The sequence below is a fragment of the Malania oleifera genome, chromosome 10 (assembly GCF_029873635.1).
Source record: "Malania oleifera isolate guangnan ecotype guangnan chromosome 10, ASM2987363v1, whole genome shotgun sequence".
Taxonomy (NCBI): Eukaryota; Viridiplantae; Streptophyta; class Magnoliopsida; order Santalales; family Ximeniaceae; genus Malania; species Malania oleifera.
In genome coordinates, this window is record NC_080426.1 from 53,274,799 (window position 1) to 53,298,225 (window position 23,427).

Consider the following 23,427-nt stretch of genomic DNA (forward strand, 5'->3'; position numbering starts at 1 on the left):
AGTTTATGATTAAGCCTTCACTTTTGATCCAGATGTTGATTCTATGGTTCAAAATAAAAAGAGACTGGAAGTTGGCATTGGAGTGAGCTTTAGAGACTCTTTAAAGGACACCTTGATGATCCAAATCCTAGGTTTAAACCTTTAGCTATTAGCTTTAGTTATATATATGGCTTAGTTTTGCTTCCTTCAGTTCCATACATTGTGGACCATAGAGCTACTATGGTATTTTATAAGATAGATCATGAGAGACGAGCACTAGTTCCTACCATTATAGCTAAGATACTCTCTTTCCACAACTTCTATCAAAATAAGGGAAAGGGTTCACTGTTTTGTTGCATACAACTATTTTATGTCTAGTTTCTTGGATATATTGCATCTCACCTATTCAAAAGCTCATTTATAGGAGGAAGAAATCCTTTATTATATTGCGCTACTAGACATCAGAGGATTGATACAATTAAAGTACTTGAGAGCTTGGAGAACAAGTCATTCTAGTGGTTGGTCAAGTGTTTGCCAATTCATATGTTATTAAAATGTGGGGATTAGCCATGGATTCCATTCTTTAGAGCTAGGGGTGTATCAGCTATGCACATACTTTAGCTCTCCATTAGCTTGGCCATTTTTAATTTATACCAAGGACCATGGGTCTTTATTTCATTATGGGTATAAAGATGACATAGCTCCTTTGTTGATTAGGCAAACTAAGATAGCATGGTTGAATTCAAGGATTCTAGAGAAGAAACGAAGTGCCACTCATACTTCATTGGGACACTCAACTTCATAGTTGTGTAGATTAGAAGGCTGTAAGGTTCCACATGCTTAGGGATCAAATATACCTATATCTCATCTGAATGAATTAGAAATTTACTATAAGGAGTTTTGGGCAAGACAGTAGTTCTACCATCAGGAGTGAAAGGAAAAAGTACAAAGAAAAGATAACAACTCAATAAATACATATTTAAGAGCTAGAGCTTATTATGGCATATAGAGAGAAGAAGTTTGTAGAGTTCTTGGCTTATGATGAGAAGTCTCAAGATAAGCTTCAAATTATCATAACTATCTTCCATGTTATGCATGAGAGGCTCCTATCCTTGGATCTCATCCTTCAATAGGCAGGCAAATTAGCTTAGGCATTGTACCCTTTGGTTGTAGATCCTATTCACTGCATAATCCCACAAAAGTCTACTAATTTGCATGATTTGATGTATCTTGTTTTAGCATACTTTAAAAAAGATAATAATGTATATAAGGAGGAGAATGCAATATCTCTCCTCACCAATGAGTAGACTTTGTACTTGTAATTGAAATGAAATAAAATGACAATGTTGTTCACCTCTCCCTAAAGTTTCCTTAGAGTAATAGTAACTACATGAAATTTAGTAGCATGTTCCTTGTGGGATTTACATATTCTCGTATAGATTGTGAAAAGCAAGGATTCACTTGACATGTTGGCTTATATAAAATTTATTTCTATGTGTGTGCGTTTAGTGTGTTTTCCTTGTACAATATTTATTTTCTCTTTGTTTATGTCTTGATGTACATAATACATTCATAAGGTTATCAAATTTTCATAAATAAAGAAAAAGAGTCAAGCAACCTATGATCCAATAATTACTAGAGTTCAATCACAAAAGATGCAGTTACCAAAGTCTAGCCAGAATGAAGTGTCTTCATCTGATAAGAGAATGAAAGCTTTGAAAAAATCCATAGTGGATGTAGTCTAGCTCATAAAAGGAAAGGCTCCAATAGTTGGTAAAGCTTAACCATTAGTTGTACCACTAGTTTCTCAAAAACTAGTGTTTATCAATATAACTAGACAAGGAACAAGTATTGAACCTATTAAGTCAACTAAATGAAAGGAGGAAGAAAGGAAACTAGTTGGAGATAAGGATCATATGACATACATTAAGGAACAACTATGGACAATCTAGGTCATACAAGATGGAGGTGTTGGGGACTCTGAAGATCTTTGCTTTTTCATTGTTGTGATTCAACCAAAGATGTTTAAGGTTCCTTATTTGGACAAGTATAATGGAACTAGATATCTGAAGGTCCATCTTCATATGTATGCAAAGAAGATGACACCTTATGGAGAATCAGAAGCTGCTTATGTATGTGTTCTATGAAAGTTTGACTAGTCTAATACTCAACTGGTAAGCTTCATTAGACAAAAGCAAAGATCAAAATTGAAAAGGGATTCAACCTATTTATTCTTGAAGCGGTATCAATTCATGCTGATATTGCTATAAACCAAATAAGTCTTCAAAATATGGACAATAAGAATTCAAAAACTTTTAAAGACTATGAATAGAGATGAAGGGAAACTGTCGCTTAAGTCAATCCACCATTATTTGATACAAAAATGGTTAGAAAATTTATGGGTACATTGAAAGGGATGTATTATGACAACCTTATCTATCCAAATTTACAATTGTTTTAGCCATTGGTGGAAGGACTAAAAGTGGTTTTAAATTAGGGAAATTAACTGCTTACATACCTTGAAGACAACTAAATGGGTTATAGTGAAGAGGAATTTTGTCAAGAAAGAAAAGAAAGAAGGAGAAGTAAGTGTTGTATCCCAAGGCAAGACATATAAACAAACCATAACTGAAGCAGTTTATGCTAAAGCTACTTAATCAATCATTAGCTCACAAACCAATTACCAAGATCAGAAAATACTAACCTAACGTAGACCAACTATAATCCAAGACCTAAAAAAGCATTTACTAAGTTACCCATACCTTTGGTTGATTTATACTATCATTTAGTATCTCAAGGAAAGATAGTACCTGTACCTTTGAAACTAAGGTAGAATATGAGATTCTATAACCCCAATGTCTTTTGCAAGTATAACGTGAATGTTTTCGGTCATCGTACCAATGCTTGTTTAGCTCTCACACACAAAGTTGAAGACTTGATTGATGTTAACATCCTATGATTCCAACCAATTGGAGAAGCTTCAAATCCTAATATCAAGGCAAACCCTCTACTTGATCATAGAAGCACATTAGTTTGTGCTCTTAAAGTTTGTGAGGTCCATGGTGATAACCAACCCATATCATCCATTACCATCACTTATATGCTTGCCTACATCTACTATCATACATCATCTTGTCAAACCTTGAACTTACAATCATCAAGCCACCCCCTCCATTTCCATACTCTATTTTAGAACAATTTCATAGATTTTTCTTTATATTTTTCATTTATGTTTATTATTCATTACTTCATTCTTTTAATAAAAATTATATTTGTCTTAATTTAAAACTATTTTCTTGTAAATAAAAATGGGGTTTTCTGTTTCTTTTTAGAATCTAAGTGTTAGTTTTAGTTTTAAGTTTTTCATTTAATTTTATTTATTTGTATAATTATGGATTAATTTTATTTTCTAATAATTAATGAAAATTAAAAAAAATATTGCAAAATATTAAAAATTCCCTAGTTATTTTCCAACCTCTTTTTCTTGAAATTTAAAATTGTTTAATCATAGATTTCACTTTAGAAAATTTCCAAAAAACCGAAACAAGAAAAGGGTAAAAAAAAATTAAATAGGGGTTTCCCCTTTTGTACATATAGTTCTATTTTGTTCTTCTAAGTGCGTTGAATGAATTAAGGTCCCTTATTAGTGTCATTTGGCTCTCATTAAATATTTTTTTATGCTTGATTTGGTTTGTTTCTATATGCATGCTCTACTTGGCTTATTTCATGTCCATTTGATCTACTACTTCATGTCTGTTATAAGAGGCTTAAACTATCAATTTCTTGGACGTAAGTTTAGTTAGACACCAACTAATTGGTTGTAATTAATTGAACTCAACCACAACTAAAAAAAAAGGATTTGTGACAACTCCTAGAGCCTTTAACATGATTAAACCACTGCAAAAAAAAAAAAAAAAAAATCATTTTGGGTTGCCATCCCAACTAAAACATCAAATCTTGGTTTGCACTATTGACACTCATGAAGACCTATTTCATGGGATCCATAAGGAGGTGTGACCCCCATGGAAACCCCACTACTTGGACTACCTCTTCATTTTTCTTTATTAAACTACTCCTAAAAGAGTAAAGGAGAAAACTTAGTAGTACTCAAAGCAATTAAAATTAAAATCCCAATTTTACCCTTCATTTTTTATTTATAAATTTAATATTCCACAAATGTCCCAATAGCTAAAACGCCACCCTTTCCCTTTCCCATCTCTATCTATTCGAATTCTCGTTTGTTTACCTTCTACCAACTAACAAATTAATCATCCATGAAAAAACATTAAAATCCCACATCCATCAAAACCCGAAGAGTTAACCCTCACACCTTTCATCTTGTTTGGGTGTCTGTTCAATCAAATCCCAGCCACATAAATTTCCCAACCAAAGGGATGAAATTGTACTTTTTATTTCGATCATGTTGCTACTGATGAAAAGTATATGGTGATTGTCGATACTAATCTTTTGGTACTATCACTTTCTTCATCTTCTCCCTCTCTTTTTCCTAGTTTTGAATAAATTAACCTATAAAATTTTAAATTTGTGTTTAGCTTGTAAGTTTAAACATGATAAACATTATTCATACATCATAATTTTAAGAAATTCGAAACTCTTAATTTTACAATCATTAACATTAAAATAAAACATACCTTGATTTATAGCCTCCAAATATATATATATATATATTTCAAACTGTGTTTCTATCTCACAACCCTTGCTCTTCCTTATGCTTCAACTTAATTTGATGGATATATTTTAAAATAAGCATCATAGGATGAGATAGGACCAGCTCCTAACCTCTCTTTTATAATCACTACCATCAAGTGATTAATAACGTATCATAATTATATCATAATTTTAGACTTCTCATATTCTGAGATGTCATTACAGTTTTACAAAATTCTGACATCATTAATCAGAAAACATAATTATAATTATGATAACAATATTTTATATAAAGACATTTCATATTACCTCAACAAATATGATTATGATTTTATTTTAGGCAACTAATGTCTTACATTCTCCCACTTGACTCAAGTGAAATTACTTAACGTAGTTGATCATAATGCGCATACATTAGTTATCATTAATATGTAGAAAAATTGTAGGAGTCATGGCGGTTCCATATCATCTTTATTAACATAGTTCCTTCCATGCACTACAATACAAGTTCCACTACACATAATGATCTTTTAGTTGAGAGGCATACATTAGGTCAAAATTTAATCATGTTATCATTATTCCATAACAATTATGTATACAAAATGGAAAACAAAAATAATAGAAAAATTTTCATTATCGAGTTCAAATATCATTTGAACAACATACATTAAGATTCAAGAATGTCCATCTTTTCAACATGACCAATAAATGTTTTGGGCGGCAATCCTTTCGTCAAAGGATCAGTTATCATACAATCAGTGCTAATATGTTCAATTGACACTTTTTGTTTCTATAAGTCTTCTTTAATAGCAAAGTGTTTCAATTCCATATGCTTAGCACCCTTGGAATACTTATCATTCTTAGAGAAGAAGATAGCTATGAAATTATCACAATATATTTTCAATGGCTTGGGGATACTGTCGACTTTTCCAAATCCTGAAATAAAGTTCTACAACCAATTAGCCAAAACTGTAGCCTCAAAGCAAGCTACAAATTGAGCTTCCATAGTGGATACAACAATTATTGACTGCTTCACACTCTTCCATGAAATTGCTCCTCCGACTAGCAAGTATACATAGCCAAATGTGGACTTTCTTGTATTTACACATCCAACAAAATCAGAATTTGAATATCCAACCACCTCAAGATGATCAGACCTTCGATACACAAGTTTGTAATCTTTCATTCCTTGCAAGTATCTTAGAACTTTCTTTGCAGCCTTCCAGTGAATCCTTCCAGGATTACCTTGATATCTATCAAGCATTCCAACTGCAAGGCTAATGTCAAACGTTGTGCATGTTTGAGCGTACATCAAGCTCTCAACAACAAATGCATAAAGAACATCCTTCATTTGACTCCACTCCAGATCATTTTTAGGACATTGCATGAGACCGAACTTGTCTCATTTCTGAATTGGAACGGGTGAAGCTAAGCATTTGTCCATGTTAAATCTCTCTAAAACTTTATTTATATAACCTTTCTGAGACAAACCAACTAGTCCTTGGGACCAATCTCAAAATATTTCTATTTCGATCACATACTTTGCCTCTCCCATATCTTTCATTTCAAAGTTTTTAGAGAGAAATTCTTTAGTCTCATGTAATAGACCAAGATCATTAGTTGCAAGTAAAATATCATCAACATACAAAATTAGGAATATAAACTTACTCCCACTAATCTTCAGATATATACACCGATCAACAGTGTTTTCTTTAAATCCAAAGGAACTAATGGTATTATTAAACTTAAGATACCATTGTCGAGAAGCTTGTTTAAGTTTGTATATTGACTTCTTAAGTTTACACACCAAATTTTCTTTCCCTTCAATTGTAAAACCCAATGGTTGATCCATATAAACATCTTCAACTAAAATCCCAATTAAAAAGGAAGTTTTCAAATCCATTTTATGTAACTCTAAATCGTAATGAGCTACTATAGCCATAATAATTTTGAAAGAATCTTTCTTAGAGATCAGTGAAAAAGTCTCTTTATAATTAATACCATTTTTATGAGTAAAGCCTTTAGCAACAAGTCTAGCCTTGTAACGTTCGAGGTTACCGCGAGAGTCTTGTTTAGTTTTAAAAACTCATTTACATCCAACTCTCTTGCAACTTTCTTGCAATTCTACAAGATCCTAGACTTCATTTTGTTCCATAGACTTTAAATCTTCTTTCATGGCATCCATCCAATTATCAAAATTATCACAGCTAATGGCCTATAAAAATGAAACTGGATCATTTTCAATTCCTAAGTCAAAATTTGACTCTTGAAGATAAACCACATAATCATCCGAGATAGTAGATCTCTTTTCTCTTTGTGATCGTCTTAATGCAACCTCTTGTGGTTTTTCTATAATAGGTTTACTTTGAATAGCAGGAGTTGTAATTTCCTTAATTTCCACATTTAATGGAAGCATACTCCCACTAGTTTCATCATTCTCATTGAACCTAGCATTTCCAGTTTCAACTATTCTTGTGACATGATTAGGACAATAAAATATATACCCTTTCAATTTTTCTGGATAACCAATGAAATTATCACTGATTGTTCTTGCATCCAGCTTCTTCTTCTTTTATTATAAACTTTAATTCCTACTTGACAACCCTAAACATATAGGTGTCATAAACTTGGTTTCCTGCCACTCCAAAGCTCAAATGGTGTCTTTGGAACTGCCATACTAGGAACACGGTTTAATATGTACATGGCAGTTTTTAAAGCATACATCTACAATGAATTGGGTAAAGACTTTCTGCTTATCATGCTCCTAACCATATCCATCAAAGTCCTATTATGCCTTTTTGATACACCATTCTGTTCTGGTGTACTTGGCATTGTGTATTGAGCACAAATACCACATTTTTCAAGAAATTTAGCAAATGGACCAAGTTGTCCAGTTTCGTTATACCTTCCATAATATTCACCTCGTCTATCAAATCTAAAAATTTTCAACATTTTGTCTAATTGCCTTTCAACTTCATTTACATAAATCTCCAAAGCAGTTACCGCTTGATATTTATCATGTAGCAAGTAAAATATATCCGTAACGTGAAAAATCATCGATAAAGGTGATGCAATATCTATCATTACTGAAGGTATTTACATCAAAGGGTCCACATATATCAGTGTGTACAATTTCTAGAAGCTGAGTGCTCCTTGTGGCTCCTTTCTTTGTGCGTCTTGTCTACTTTCCTTTCATATAATCTACACAAATGTCAAGGTTAGTGAAATCCAAATTTGGAAGTATTTCACTCTTTACTAATCTTTTCAGCCTTTCTTTGGAAATATGACCTAACCATTTATGCCATAAGTAAGAAAATTGTTCATTCACTAAACTTCGTTTAGTGCCAGTACTGTGATGCGAGGTTAAAAGTGTTTCAGTATAATGATTATCAAGTTTTAACTTATATAACCTGTTGTCCCGAATATGGGTCTAGAGGTTGGTGAATAGACGTCTTTTGTGGATATAGAACTTTCTCTACAATCACAAAGTTTTCTTGGCAAGAGCAAGGGTATTATATCGCAATATATATTTTAAGCAAATAGCAATAAGTGAGCAAAACAAAAGAGAAGGGATGAGAGAAACTTAACACAACGATATTAATGTGGTTCGGCACCAAGTCTACGTCCATGCCTTGAGACCAACTCAAGGATTCCCCAAATCCACTATGTAACACTCCTTCACCGGTGGAGAAGCCTTTACAAACTAGCTACTCCCTAAAAGCTTTAACAATGGTGCTCACCTAGAGTCACCTTATAATGGCTCACAAAGAACCTTCCAATACAATAAATTTGAAAGCAAGTAGATATAATGTAGAATGCTCCTCTTTGAGCTGAATATACAAATATAAACCTCACATTGGTAGGTGAACCAATAGTAAAGAGCTAGAGTAAGTGAACAAAGATAAGCCCTAGAATTTGAATGCTCTAATAAATGTACTTAACAACCAAAGTGCTCAACTTGTCTAGAATGAATGCACAAGAATCATATTTATGAGCAAAGAGCCGAGCAGCTCATTGGATAGTCATTGGGGATTAATGGAGTAAAGACAAGTTGAAAAATAGTCATTACTATTTATTTAATGTTGCTTGCAGCCCGACACTCATCAACGAGGTCACGCCTTCGTCGATGGGTCCCATGCTTGGATTCGTCGATGAGACCCTATGTTCGTCGATGAGCTGGTTGTTTTGAATTTAGGTGGGTCTCGATTTATCTTCATCGACGAGTACCCTATGTACGTCGACGAGACTAGCAAATCTATTCTTCAAAAAAACCATGTGTTCGTTGACAAGCCAGCTTCTGAGATTTAAGGTCTTCTCTATATTTTCTCGTTGATGAGTACCCTATGTACGTCGATGAGTCCCTCTATGTATCCGTTGATTGGACCTTGTGCTCGTCGACGAGCTACCCTGTTTGTGTGTTTCAAAGGAGACCTTAAATGAGATTCTAACGACTCCAAGGGTGATCTTCAATTGAGTTAGGGTTCATACTTGTTCAGAAATAATTTTACCACTTAACAAGATGTCTTATTTTGATAAAATATGTTTTGAAAACATTTAGCCATCTTGTGTAGTCTAAGGTGACTTGGTGTGCATATGTGATCTCAGTGTCTATGTTCTAGCCTATCATATATAGTTTGCTCATCTCTTTCTGATTACTTTTGAACACCACCATACATAAAGGAGTTACAATATCAAGCTTTCCTATACACTCACACACAACCCAAAGCTTATGCACACAATGTAGGAACCATAAATGCTTTGGTTGAGTAGTTGCATTCTGGACTTGTCATATGTTGAACTTTATTGATGGTCATTTGCTCTTTTCTAGTTTGATGCATGTTTTAACCCTTATGTCTACTTTGGAAGTTCCCTATGAATCCGAACTAGACTCGAGGAAAGAATGTTAGCATACTTAAGAGCCACTAATGGGTTGTTGTCATCAAAACAAGCTGAACAGAGAACCCTTGGCCACTAAGGCTAACATTCTCCCCCTTTTTGATGATGGCAACCCATTGGTGTTTTTTTGAAAATATAATTTCTTAAACCAAAGTGCTCCCCCTTAAACTGTGCATATATGTTAAAAATTTTAACAATTTATGTGATATAACATATTTAGTTTTGAAAAGGGGACTTAAATGAAATTTTGGCAGGATGCCGTCTATAACTTAAGCATTTTCCATGTTTTTAATCCTGCATAAATTTAATATTTTACACAAGAAGTTCGGTATTTTCCATTCAACACAAGCATCTTAGTATTTTTCATTCAACACAAGCATCCTAATTATAACATGATTCCATTCATGAGTTGAAGATGATTACAATGATAGGGAAAGTAATAAATGGTTAGCGATTTGCATCAAAACCTCAAAAGTGATGCAAAGTTGTCAATATGTCTAACACAAAAAGGAACCATCACTATATCAGAAAATGTTCAGAAAATGTCAACCTACATCAACTTACATCAACCTACCATCACTATATCATAAAATGTTTAGGAAATATCTACCTACATCAACTTACATCAACCGACATCATAAATATCATCATACATCATAAATATCATCAAAGCATCATCTCCCCCTTTGCCATAATCAAAAACTAGGGGGTGAAAACCCTAAATTTATTCTAGTGGATGATATAATTTGGCGAGGAGAGCGGCTAGGGATTTATCAATAGAGTAAAATCTGGAATCGAAGGAGGCAAAATGAGCACTATTTTGAGTTTCTTGGAGTTCCAGGGCTACATCGATCGAATCAAAATGGGCACAATTGTGCTAATCAGATTATGCTATGGCAAACTAGAGACCTTCAAGATGCTCGATGATGGGATCAACCTGTGGTGCCTCAGGTGCCGCAACCTCATCCACAGTGGCTTTGATCTCATCGACTGGTGCCCTCCCTAGTGCTCTAGCTTTTACCCAAGTACTTGTTTCTTCATTTTTTTGAGATGCATATGATGGAGAGTGGTCTCAGAGTAGACATCATCCCTAGTGAGGACCACAGAAAGTATGCCAGCGCCATCTAGATTAAAATGCTCAAGAATCCTAATCAAAAGTCTACCATAAGGTAAGAATCCTCCTTGCCGTTTGACGCAATCTTCCATATTCTATATAATGATGGACGGCAAGTAGATTCCTCTTCCATTCCAAAAGCAGAACATAGCAAAAATGTCGCCCATGGTTACCCAATCACGCCCTCCAGTTCTTGGTGAGAGGTTGTAGGTGATCATATGGTGAATTACGCTAAACTCGACTATGAGATCCTTGCTTTTGGGTTTGGCCACTTTGAGAATCTAAGGGTTTACCATTACTAGCTTCAAGGCCTTATGGGGATTGAACCAAGCATAATGAGTGGGCCATGAGGCCTTGGATGGGATAAAAGTTATATGACAGGATGGTTGAAATTAATTGATCAATCAAACGAATGAGCTTGCCTCTTACAGTGGAGTATGTGGCGCAGCCCCGGGTGGATGGGACAAAATTGGTATAGAATTCATGAACTAGGTTGGGATAAATTGGCTCACTCAGGCAAAACAGATCATCCCACCCAACAACTTTGATTTTTAGTAGCAAGGCTGGGAAGTTTTCTTCAAGAAAATCTAGTGCAACGATCTTACCATGAATGATGGGTTGTTTGGAGATGTCAGTGTGGTACTGGTAGGAAGCTTCAAGTGATATGAAGCGGCAGTCAACTTCAGCTATGGCCTTTCACGATTGCTCACTGGAAGGGTTGGAGGATCCTTCACCATGCTCCAATTGAGAGGAGATAAGAGCTCGCTTCTTTGATTGGGGGTCATTTGCAGGGATGATTTGAAGGGGATAGAGGTGTGTGAAAGGGAGAGAAGGCTAAGAACGAGACACGACTTTGAAAGGCTGGGCATGAAGGGGAGTGGCTGTAAGTGGAGGAGATAAACCATGAGCGGAGAGAGCGATGGAGAGTTGAGTAGGCTTAGTGGAAAATGAAAAAATTGAGGAGAAGGGATTCTGGAGGAAAGGAGGAAGGAGAGTGGAGATCAAAGGACGAGAGAGAGACCAACGCCGCGAGAACTAGGGTTAGGGCTCAAAATATGAACAATATGGAATTTTATTTTTAAACTCCCTTGCTGACACTCATCAATGAGTATCTATTGGATGTCGACGTGTATATGCTAATGTCGTGTCGACGAGTAGAATTTGGTTATTGACGAGGTACTGCTGACATGTCATCAATGGGAGCTGTTGGCTCATCAATGAGTTTAGATGAAACTGCAGTTCTTGAGTTTAGGACAACCATGAATTTGAAACAAATGAGGAACGAAAGGGGTTTTTAGGGTACCTTTGCAACTTTTCAATCTAAGGTCATGCCAAAAGGAATGTTAAGATAGGTCCGTTAGAGTGCATATTCCTAATTCATGTCAGATTTTACAGAACCTTTCCTTGTTTAGGGGTTTCGTTAAAATATCGGCCAGTTGATTTTCTATATTTACGTATACTAATTCAATTTTCCCTTTTTGAACATGATCTCGAATAAAATGATGTCGTATCTCAATGTGTTTGGTCCCAGAGTGTAGGCACAAGTTTTTCAATATATTGATGGTGCTAGTATTATCACAATGAATTGGAGTACCCTTAATCAAAACTTTAAAATCCTCAAGTTGTTGCTTCATGTATAAAGCTTGAGCACAACAACTACCAGCTACAATGTATTCAACCTCGGTGGTTGAAAGAGCAACCGAAGTTTGATTTTTTCAAAACCAAGAGACAAGCGAATGCCCTATGAAGTGACATGTTCAACTAGTGTTTTTTCTATCGATCTTGCACCCTCCATAGTCAGCATCTAAGTAGCAGATGAAATCAAAGGGAGCATTCTTAGGGCAAAAGAGTCCTAAGTCATGTGTTCCTACTAGGTATCTAAAAATTCTTTTGACGGCATGAAGATTTGACTCTTTGGGACATGATTGGAATCTAGCACATAAACAGACGCTGAACATAATATCAGGTTTTCTGGAAGTGAGATATAGTAGACTACCAATCATCCCTCGGTAAAGCTTTTAGTCAACATTCTTCCCTTTTTCATCATTGTCAACTTTCATTTATGCTCATAGAGGTTGTTTTAGATTTTCCTATTTCAAAACCAATTTTTTTAAGCATGTCCTGGACGTATTTTGCTTGATTAATAAAAATTCCATGTTTCATTTGTTTTATCTATAACCTTAGGAAGAAGGTTAATTCACCCATCATACTCATTTCAAATGTTTCCTTCATAGTTTGGGCAAATATTTTATTCATATTTTCATTTGTAGCGCCAAAGATGATATCATCTACGTAAATTTGTATGACTAGCATATCATTTTCCTTGTGTTTCAATAACAAGCTAGTGTCAAATTTTCCTCTTGTGAAACCATTTTCTAAGAGAAATTTGCTTAAACATTCATACCAAGCTCTTGGTGCTTGCTTAAGTCCATATAGGGCTTTTGAGATTTTGTATACGTATTCAAGATGTGTCTGATTCTCAAATCCTGGAGTTTGCTTGACATAGACTTCTTCATTTATATATCCATTTAGAAAGGCACTTTTTACATCCATTTTGAAATAGTTTGAAATCTTTGTAGCAAGCAAAGGCTAGTAACATCCTAATGGCTTCTAGTCTAGCTACAGGGGCATAAGTCTCATCATAGTCAATACCCTCTTGTTGGTTATACCCTTGTGTGACCAATCTAGCTTTGTTTCTTACGATGTTGCCATCTTTATCTTTCATATTCCTAAACACCCATTTTGTGCCTATTATTGTAGTGTTTTTGGGTATAGGAACTAAATCTCATACTTTGTTTCTTTCGAATTGGTCTAGTTCCTCTTGCATGGCATGTATCTAGTTTTCATCATTTTCTGCCTCCTCAAAGTTCTTAGGCTCTAAATGGGATACCAAATATATATGATTATATCCACTTCTTAAGTGAGATCTAGTTCTAACTCCTTTGGATGGATTACCTATGATGAGATCAGTTGGGTGACTCTTAACAAATTTCGAATCTTTAGGGAGTTTGTCATTTTCTTCTTTCGGTTTCCTAGACGCTTCTTGAGGTAATAATTTTTTATAATCATTTTTTATGTCTTGAGGACCATTATCTTCTTCATCATTTATCTTAAGTTGTTCAAGTTCCTTTTCAATTCTAATAGAGGTAGCTTGATCATCTTCTTCTATGTCAACAGTTGCTTTGGGTGAAGATAGGTTAGTTTCATCAAAAACAACGTGTGTAGATTCTTGAACAGTTTGGGTTCTTTTATTAAATACTCTATAAGCTTCATTGTTCATTCCATACCCTAGAAAGATTCTTTCATCGTATTTTGAATTAAATTTTGCTAGGTAATCTCTATCATTTAATATGAAACATTTGCATCCAAAGACCTTAAAGTGTGAGATGTTTGGTTTTCTACCCTTCCATATCTCGTATGGGGTTTTGCCTATTTTGGATCTGATGATGACACGATTACTAAGATAGCAAGTTGTGCTAACGACTTTAGCCCAAAAATATTTTGGAAGATTATGTTTATTAAGCATTGTCCTAGCCATTATCCTTTAAAGATCCTTTCCCCTTTCCATGCTTCTTTACTTTCTTTTCAGCTCCTTGATTGTTCACATAATGAATGGAGTGAATTCCTTTATTGATCAGTCATGTTTCCACTTGAACTAGCATACTGTGCAACTCATGCACATTCCATTTATCTTTCATGGTGTTATAGCTCATTTGAAACAATCCATACTAAGTCGGTAATGAGTTTAAAATGAACTAAACAAGGAAATTTTCATCCACATCCATTCCCAAAGTCTTAAGTTTTGTTGCAATATTTGTCATTTCAACAACATGCTCATGCATAGTACATGAACCATCAAACTTCATGATGGTTAACGTACCCATTAATGTCCCAGCAAGAGACTTATCTACTGTTTGGGAATGCTCCTCCACAAACTTTAAAAACTCTTTAGAACTTTCAGTTTTGGGAATAGATGTCTTGATGTTATTTGCAACACTCATTCGCATAAGCATCAAACTTAACCTGTTTGATCTTTCCCAATTATTATAATAGATTATTTCTTCAGAACTGCTAGAATCAGTAATAGCAGCAGACTGATCACTTAAGAGTGCCAAATCAAGATTCAAGACACCGAGGTGAAATTGAACTTGCTCACTTCAATCAGCAAAATTCAACCCATTAAACATTGGAACAGATGAAGCATGCAATTGTAATGATTCAGGCACAAATACTGCAAGAATAAACCATACTTAATGCTTAGAATAAAACATTTATAAGATCACAAACATAAATATATTAATGTTTTCCTTTTGAAAAAACACTAATGTAAATAGCTTTAAAATGATGCTAATTAAATTTTAAATTTTAACATTACTATGGTAACATTATATATTCTCATTATAAGTATCTATTATCTTTGGATAAATAGATAAAATAATAATACATAATTATATTACCAAAACATTATCCTTATATTATAAGAACAATTAATTGACCTTTGGGTGATTCTTGATGTCTTATGATAATTTTATATCATTTTAGCATCAAACATATGAGTACTTTACTTAATGATTTAGTCACCTTGGTGATTAAAATCAAAATACTTTATAACATCACAATGTTAAAATATTGTGAGTAACATAAGCATGTTGGCAAAATACTCGTCGATTCATATTAGCATACATTAACATTATATATATTTACTATCACATCAGACATTCTGCACCATCATTTTTATTACATAGATTTTAAGAAATATCATGGCAAAACAGAATTAACCAAGACGTACCATACTTACACCATTATGCCTTAGAAAAATATAAGGTTACTATGACTTGATTCATAAACTATAATTTAACGAAACATGAACCTTTAATCATAATTGAAAATCATGAGTTTCTACAACTTAGCTCTCATACCATATGTAAGTTTAAATATGATAAACATGATAAACATTATTCATACATCATAATTTTATGACCTTCGAAACTCATAATTTTACAATCATTAACGTTAAAATAAAACATACCTTGATTCATAGCCTCCAAATATATATATTTCAAACTGTGTTTCTATCTCACAACCCTTACTTTTCCTTATGTTTCAACTTAATTTGATGGATATATTTAGCATAAGCAACATAGGTTGAGATAAGACCAACCCCTAGCGTCTCTTTTATAATCACTTCCATCAAGTGATTAATAATATATCATAATTATAGATTTCTCATATTTCGAGATGTCATTGTAGTTTTACAAAATTCTGAGATCATTAATCAGAAAACATAATTACAATTATGATAACAATATTTTATTTAAAGACATTTCATATTACCTTAAAAATATGATTATAATTTCATTTGAGGTAATTAATGTCTTATATAGCTAGGTTAATCATAGTGTTCTACCACTATTGTCGCTTGTAAAAAAAAAAAAAAATAGCATTGACTCTAATAATTATTTTGCTTTTTGGGGATTGGATTGGAGGTTGATATAGTGGTAACTATATTTTCTTTTGTTAAAAGATCTTATGGTTTACATGATGTTTGATTCTTTCTTTTTTTTATTAGTTACGGTCTATAGTGCTATTGGAGTATTGCCTTTATTTTTCAAATATAGTTTATGTTATGTTGAGTTTGTTTATGAAAAAACTTGGTAGTGCTCAAAGTGGCAAATTAAAATCTCAATTTTTACTCTTCATATTGTATTTATAAAATTTAAAATTTCCAAATGTCTCAATAGCCAAAACGCCACCCCTTTCCATTCCCACCCCCGTCCATACGACTTCCTAACTATTCACCTTTACCAGCCCACAAATTAATGATTCATGAAAGACATTAAAATCTCGCATCCATATAAAAACCAAAGAATTAAATATCATGCCTTTTATCTTCATTGGTCTTTGTTCAATTCAAATCACAGCCACATAAATTCCACAACCAAGAGGATAAAATTGAAAATTTTATTTTCAGTCCTATTGTTAGTACAGAGTATACAGTGTTTGTCGATACCAATCTTTTAGTATTGTCACTTTATTCATCTTCTCACTTTCTTTTTCTTGATTTTGAATAAATTAACCTTCTAAAAATTTTAAGTTATTGTTTATAATTAGTTAGGACATTTGTAATCGCTGCCTCTATTCTAGCTTATAAAAAAATATATCATTGACTTTAATAATGATTTTTCTTTCTGGGTGTTGATTGAATTTTATAGAGTGACAAGTATATTTTCTTTTGTTAAAGTATCTTATGATTAGCATGATGTTTAATCCTTTTTTTTATTAGTTGAAATTTTGCAGTGTTGTTGGAGTACTACCTTTATCTCTCCAATATACTTTATGTCGTCTTCCGGATATTATTTTGTTTATTAAAAAAATATTATTTTTTTAAACCTCTAACAAATTACAATGGCATGCTCATGTTTCTAGTGTTCGTGTTGAATTGTAAAGTCATTTCTAGCATTCAAAGTCCAACATAGGGGTCGTACTATTCATATGGTAGATGGTGGTTGCACTATTCATTTGTTGGTTGCACAAGTCTACAAAGGTGGCTGCACTATTCATTTGGTGGCTGCACTATTCATATGGTGGTTGTACTATTCATTTGACGGCTTTGAAAAGGAGACTTACAAAACCCCTATAAGTAGGGAAGTGGTGGTGAAGGAAGAAATCATCCCAAGCATCTCCAACTCCTCCTTTAGAGAGAGAAATCAAGTACTCTCTTGCAAAGTGTCCATGTTGTAGCCTGTGTTTTTAGTTTCTCCTAATTTTAGAGAGATTTATATACACCTAATTCAAGAGAGAGGTATCATCGTTCTCCTCTTATAATTAGAGAGAAGTTGTATCATTATTTTATATAGTGGATTCATTCTACTCTTACCCGTGGTTTTTCCCTCGATTTGTTTGGGGGTTTTCCACGTAAATCTTAGTGTCAATTCTTATTTTCTCATTTCTTATTTTAGTTGTACGATACTGTTCCTACCCATTCAATTTGCTAACAGTGGTATCAGAGCCTTGGGTTATGTCCTTTGGGTTGGGATTACTATTCACGGTTATTATTCACACGTGTCACCAGATAATTTTACAACATTTTGAATGTATACAATATTTATTCAAGTATACAATTCCATTCATTTACGATACTGTTCACGTATACGATATTGATCACAGTGAAAGTGGGAGCTAGTTTGGTGGAGGAACAGATCTTATCTACTACAATGGCAGCAAAGTATGAAATTAAGAAGTTCAATGGGGGTAATTTCTCCTTTTGGAAATTGAAGATGAATGCGGTCCTGAGAAAGGACAATTGCTTAGCGGCAATTGGAGACAAACCAACAAGGATAACTAATGAAAAATAGAACGAAATGGATGACAATGTTGTGGCTAATCTTCATCTAGCATTAGCAAATTCGGTCTTATCAAGCATTACGGAGAAGAAGTCAGCAAAAGAAATTTGGGATGCGTTGACAAAGCTCTATAAGGTAAAGTCACTTCACAATAAGATCTTCTTAAATAGGCAACTCTACACTCTTTGAATGAGTGAGTCCACATCGGTTACAGACCACATCAACAACATTAATACGTTGTTCTCCCAACTGACAACGTTAGGCCATAAGATTGAGCCAACCCAATGAGCAGAGCTTCTACTCCAAAGTCTACTAGATTCTTATGATCAACTCATCATCAACATTACAAATAATATTTAGTCAGATAATCTAGTCTTCTATGATGTTGTGGCGGCTATTCTGGAAGTGGAATCTAGGTGCAAAAACAAGGAAGACAAATCGTCTAGTTCTCAACAGATTGATGCACTACCGATGACGAGAGGAAGATCAACAGAACATGGCTCTAGTTGGAGTCACAGTCATGGTAGATCAAAGTCAAGGATTAAGAAGAATTTTAAATGCTACAATTGTGGCAAAAGGGGGCATATCTCAAAGGATTGTTGGCATAAAAAGAAGAATGCAAGGAAAGCTCCTAAGGAGAACACTTCTCAAGGATGCACTGCGAGTACTTCCAATGATAGCGAAATCCTATAAAGCGAAGAGGAAACCATCTCTAAAGGTGGTAAGAAACTTACTGATCTATCATTCATGGATTCTGGAGCAACTTGGCACATGACCTCTCGCTGAGACTAGTTTCACTCTTATGAACCTGTTTTAGGCAGATTTGTATTCATGGGTAATGATCATGCCATAGAGATCGTTGGTGTTGGTAATATCAAACTGAAGATCTAAGATGGTATGATTCGCACTATTCAAGGGGTACGACATGTGAAGGGCTTGAATTAAAATTTACTGCCTCTTGGACAATTAGATGACCTCAGTTGTAAGACCCTTATTGAAAATGGGATCTTGAAGGTTGTCGAAGGCGCGGTTGTACTAATGATGGCATAAAAGATTGTGACAAATCTATACACACTGATGGAAAATACTATACAACAGGGAGACGCATCAGTTGCATCAACCCAGGAAGAATCAACGATAATGTGGCATCGTAAACTTGGCCACATGTCTGAACATGGTCTGAAGATTCTTTCAGAACGTAATCTTCTTCTCGGACTCAAATCAGTAAATCTATCTTCTTGTGAGCACTATGTTACAAGTAAGAAACATAGATTAAAATTTGAAAGATCTACTGCCAAAAGCAAACACATTCTAGACTTGATTCATTCTAATGTATGGGAATCACCAGTTCCATCCCTAGAGGAGCACATTATTTTGTATCATTTATTGATGACTACTCCAAGAGATTATGGGTGTATCCAATCAATAGGAAGTCAAATGTGTTTCTAGTGTTCAAAGAATTCAAAGCGCAAGTGGAACTTGAATCTGTAAAAAGAATCAAGTGTTCAAAGACAGATAATGGAGGAGAATATAATAATGATGATTTTATTTCATTTTGTAAGCAAGAGGGTATTCAAAGGCAGTTCACTGTTGTGCATACACCTCAGCAAAATGGCGTAGCAGATCGGATGAACAGAACCAAATTGGAAAGGACCAAAGCTATATTGAAGACTACAGATCTAGCCAAGTCATTCTGGGCTGAAGCAGCAAGAACTGCTTGTTATATGATAAATCGGTCACCGTCAATAGCAATTGGTTTGAAGACCCTGATGGAGACGTGGATTGGTAAGCCACCCCAGTATTCTTCTCTTCACATATTTAAATATCCTGCATATGTAATGTATAATGCCCAGGAAAGAACTAAACTGGATCCAATGTCTAGGAAATGCATATTCTTGGGTTATGCTGACAGAGTCAAGGGGTATCGCCTGTGGGATCCCACTACCCGCAAGGTTGTAGTCAACAGGGATGTGATATCTGCAGAAAATGAACTACAAAATAAAGAAAACAACAGCACTTCGGAAACGACTACTATTCAGATAGAAGAAAATAAAGATTCTTCTGAAGCCACACCAGAGCATAAGGAATAAGAACCAAATGAGGCCAATGGTACAGAAGTTCGACGTTCAGTACGTGAAACAAGGAAACCATCATGGCACTCAGATTATGTCATGGCAAGCATTACTGCATATTGTCTTCTAACAGAAGATGGAGAGCCATCAACTTTCCATGAGGCTATTAGTAGCACTGATGTTTCTTTGTGGATGACAACAATGCAAGAAGAAATTGAAGCCTTGTACAGAAATAATACATGGGAGCTTATTCCATTACCATATGGATGTAAAGCCATTGGAAATAAATGGGTCTACAAGATCAAACGAGATTGTAGCAATCAGGTGGAACGATATAGTGCAAGACTAGTAGCGAAAGGGTATCCTCAAAAAGAAGGTATTGATTTTAATATGATATTTTCTCCAGTTGTTAGACTTACTATTATTAGAATTGTATTGGCTATGTGTGTTGTGTTTGATTTATATCTAGAGCAGTTAGATGTGAAAACTGCTTTTCTTCATGGAGAACTTGAAGAAGAGATTTACATGCTCCAACTAGAAGGCTTTGAAGAAAAAGGAAAAGAAAACTTGGTTTACAGGTTAACCAAATCTTTGTACGACTTAAAGCAAGTGTCAAGATGTTGGTACAAGAAATTTGATTCCTTCATAATTAGCCTCAGATACAACAGACTTAGTGTAGACCATTGTACATACTACAAGAGGTTTTGTAATAATGATTTCATTATTTTATTGTTGTATGTGGATGATATGTTGGTTGTAGGCCCCAAAAAAGAAAAAGTCCAAGAATTGAAGGCACAATTGGTTAGGGAGTTTGATATGAAGGATTTGGGACTAGCAAACAAGATTTTAGGGATGCAAATTAACCGAGACAGAAAAGACAAGAAGATTTGGTTTTCTCAAAAGAATTATTTGAAGAAAGTCTTGTGACACTTCAACATGAAAGATTGTAAGCCAAATTCTACCCCACTTCCTTTCGATTATAAATTATCCTCAACTATGTATCATAGCAATGAAGCAAAGAGGATGGAATTGTCTCAAGTGTCGTGCGCATCAACAGTGGGAAGCCTAATGTATGCTATGATTTGTACAAGACCAGATATTGCTCAGGTAGTTGGTATGGTCAGTCAGTTCATGGCGAATCCTGGTAGAGAGCATTGGAATGCTATGAAGAGGGTCCTAAGATACATCAAAGGGACCCCAAATGCTGCATTATGTTACAGAGGATCAGAATTCATTGTTAGGAGATATGTTGATTCATATTTTTCAGGTGATCTTGACAAAATAAAATCCACTACAGGTTATGTGTTTACTCTTATAGGAGAAGCAATAAGCTGGGTATCAAAGTTACAGACTGTTGTGGCATTGTCTATGATTGAAGCTGAATACATGGCAGTTACACAGGCTTGTAAGGAGGCAGTATGGATTAAAATACTATTGGAAGAACTCGGGCACAATCAAGAGAAAATTTCTTTATATTGTGACAGTCAAATTGCCTTGCATATTGTAAGGAATCCAACATTTAATTCCAGGACAAAACACGTTGGAGTACAGTATCATTTTGTTTGAGAAGTTGTGGAAGAAGGAAGTGTGGACATGCAAAATATTCACACTATAGACAACCTAGCAGATGTTATGACAAAAACAATCAACGCTGACATGTAACAACCCAAATATATATGTAGAATAATAATAATGGTCATTTAGTTAGTATCAAAATGAAAGCATTTCTCTATTAGGATCCTTGATTCCATATTTGGTGCCTAAGAAAGACCGTCTCTAAGCGAGTGCTCAGAGACCGTTACGGCTCATTCGCCCCCTAAAGGTCAGCCTGGTCAAAATGGAATGTCATAGGATAAACAGGATAGACACTGTTTGTATACGTAAATAAGTATATAAAATGATGTTTTGACTGACATAAATTGTAGAAATATGTGATAAAATAATAATAATAAAATAGGTATCCTATGCGGGGCCTATAAGACCGTGTGAGGCCCACATGAGTCTTGAAGCCATGTGGGAGGGGTCCACATGAGTCTCAAAGTTGCGTAGGGCTCATAAAACCATATGAGGACTATTGGAGTTACGTACGACCCATTTGGGTCTCAAAGTTGTGTGGGGCCCACAAGACCACGTGGGGCCCACATGAGTTTTTGAAATTCAAATTTAATGATTTTTCAAAAAAAAAAACTAAAACATGGATTAAAAATAATAACAATGATAATAATAATAATAATAATAATAATAATAATTTTAAAAAATAAAATGATAAAATAATTAATCAATTAATTAAATGGGAGTGGTGGCAAACACTCTCACATGACCTCCATCCATATCACATACTCAACCCATACCTAGCCCATCCCTTGCCCATTCTTTAATTTTAAAAAAATTATAATTTCACCCCTCTCCCCACACTTTTACAAATTTCATTTCTTCCCCAAAATTTTCCTATAAATAGGAAGTTCTCAACCTTCATTTTTCTCAAAAAATTTCAAAGGAAGAGAAAGATTAGTGAGTGAAAGAATTAGTGGCAGAGAGAGAATTTTTGAGTAAGTTCTTATTCACTCACTCTTTCCGATCTCATTTCTTAGAGATAGTTATTGTATTCGTAGCACAAGGTAAAAGAAGAGGTGAGTAAATTAGATTATGTTAGATTTTCATTTAAAATTTATACTCGAGTTTATTTGTAAGTAAATTTCGTTTATGTTACTTAGTTTCATAAAATTCCTTAGAGTTTATTTTTACGCATATTTAATTATACCAGTTTTAATTTTAATATTCTTGCATTTATTTTTGGGTTAAGAAATGTTCTAATCCACTCGGATAATTTTCAACATTTCTTTCTATTCAATATATATATATATATATATATATATTTAACACAAAAATTGTGTGACATGATTTTATTTCTATGTTGCATGTTTCATGAAAATATGAGTAAAGATGAGATTTTCATGATATTATTTTAAATTACATAAATTATAATAAGATTTTTTTAGAACCCTTTATGGCAAAGGAAATTCAAAGTTACAGATGCTCGGTACCGCAGCTTAAAGTTTAAACAGATCAGAGTGCACCCACACTATTTACAGAGTGGTTATTTATGTTAATGAATTTCTCCTGAGTGCACACCTAGTTCCGGATCAGGACTTAATAAGGAAAATCTCACTTAATGTTTACGTACGTTGATTTAGTTTGGTCGGCCAGCCAGCTAAGTCCAGTCTTCGGACCCCACAACCTAGTCATGGGGGTAAACATGACTTACGACTAACAGGCCTAAGGGTGGTTTTTACAATATATGTTTATACATATTTAATTACGTGTACAGAGTTATTAATGATTTGAAGGAAAAGTA

General features: G+C 34.3%; 1 protein-coding gene across 1 annotated transcript; it reads right to left on the reverse strand.

Annotated features, from left to right (window-relative positions):
* Window positions 1-5,596: 5,596 nt before the first annotated feature.
* On the reverse strand, window positions 5,597-5,998 carry LOC131166686 (secreted RxLR effector protein 161-like). The gene has a single exon (XM_058125263.1). The coding sequence runs from the start codon at window positions 5,996-5,998 to the stop codon at window positions 5,597-5,599; it is 402 nt and encodes a 133-aa protein (XP_057981246.1).
* Window positions 5,999-23,427: the final 17,429 nt, after the last annotated feature.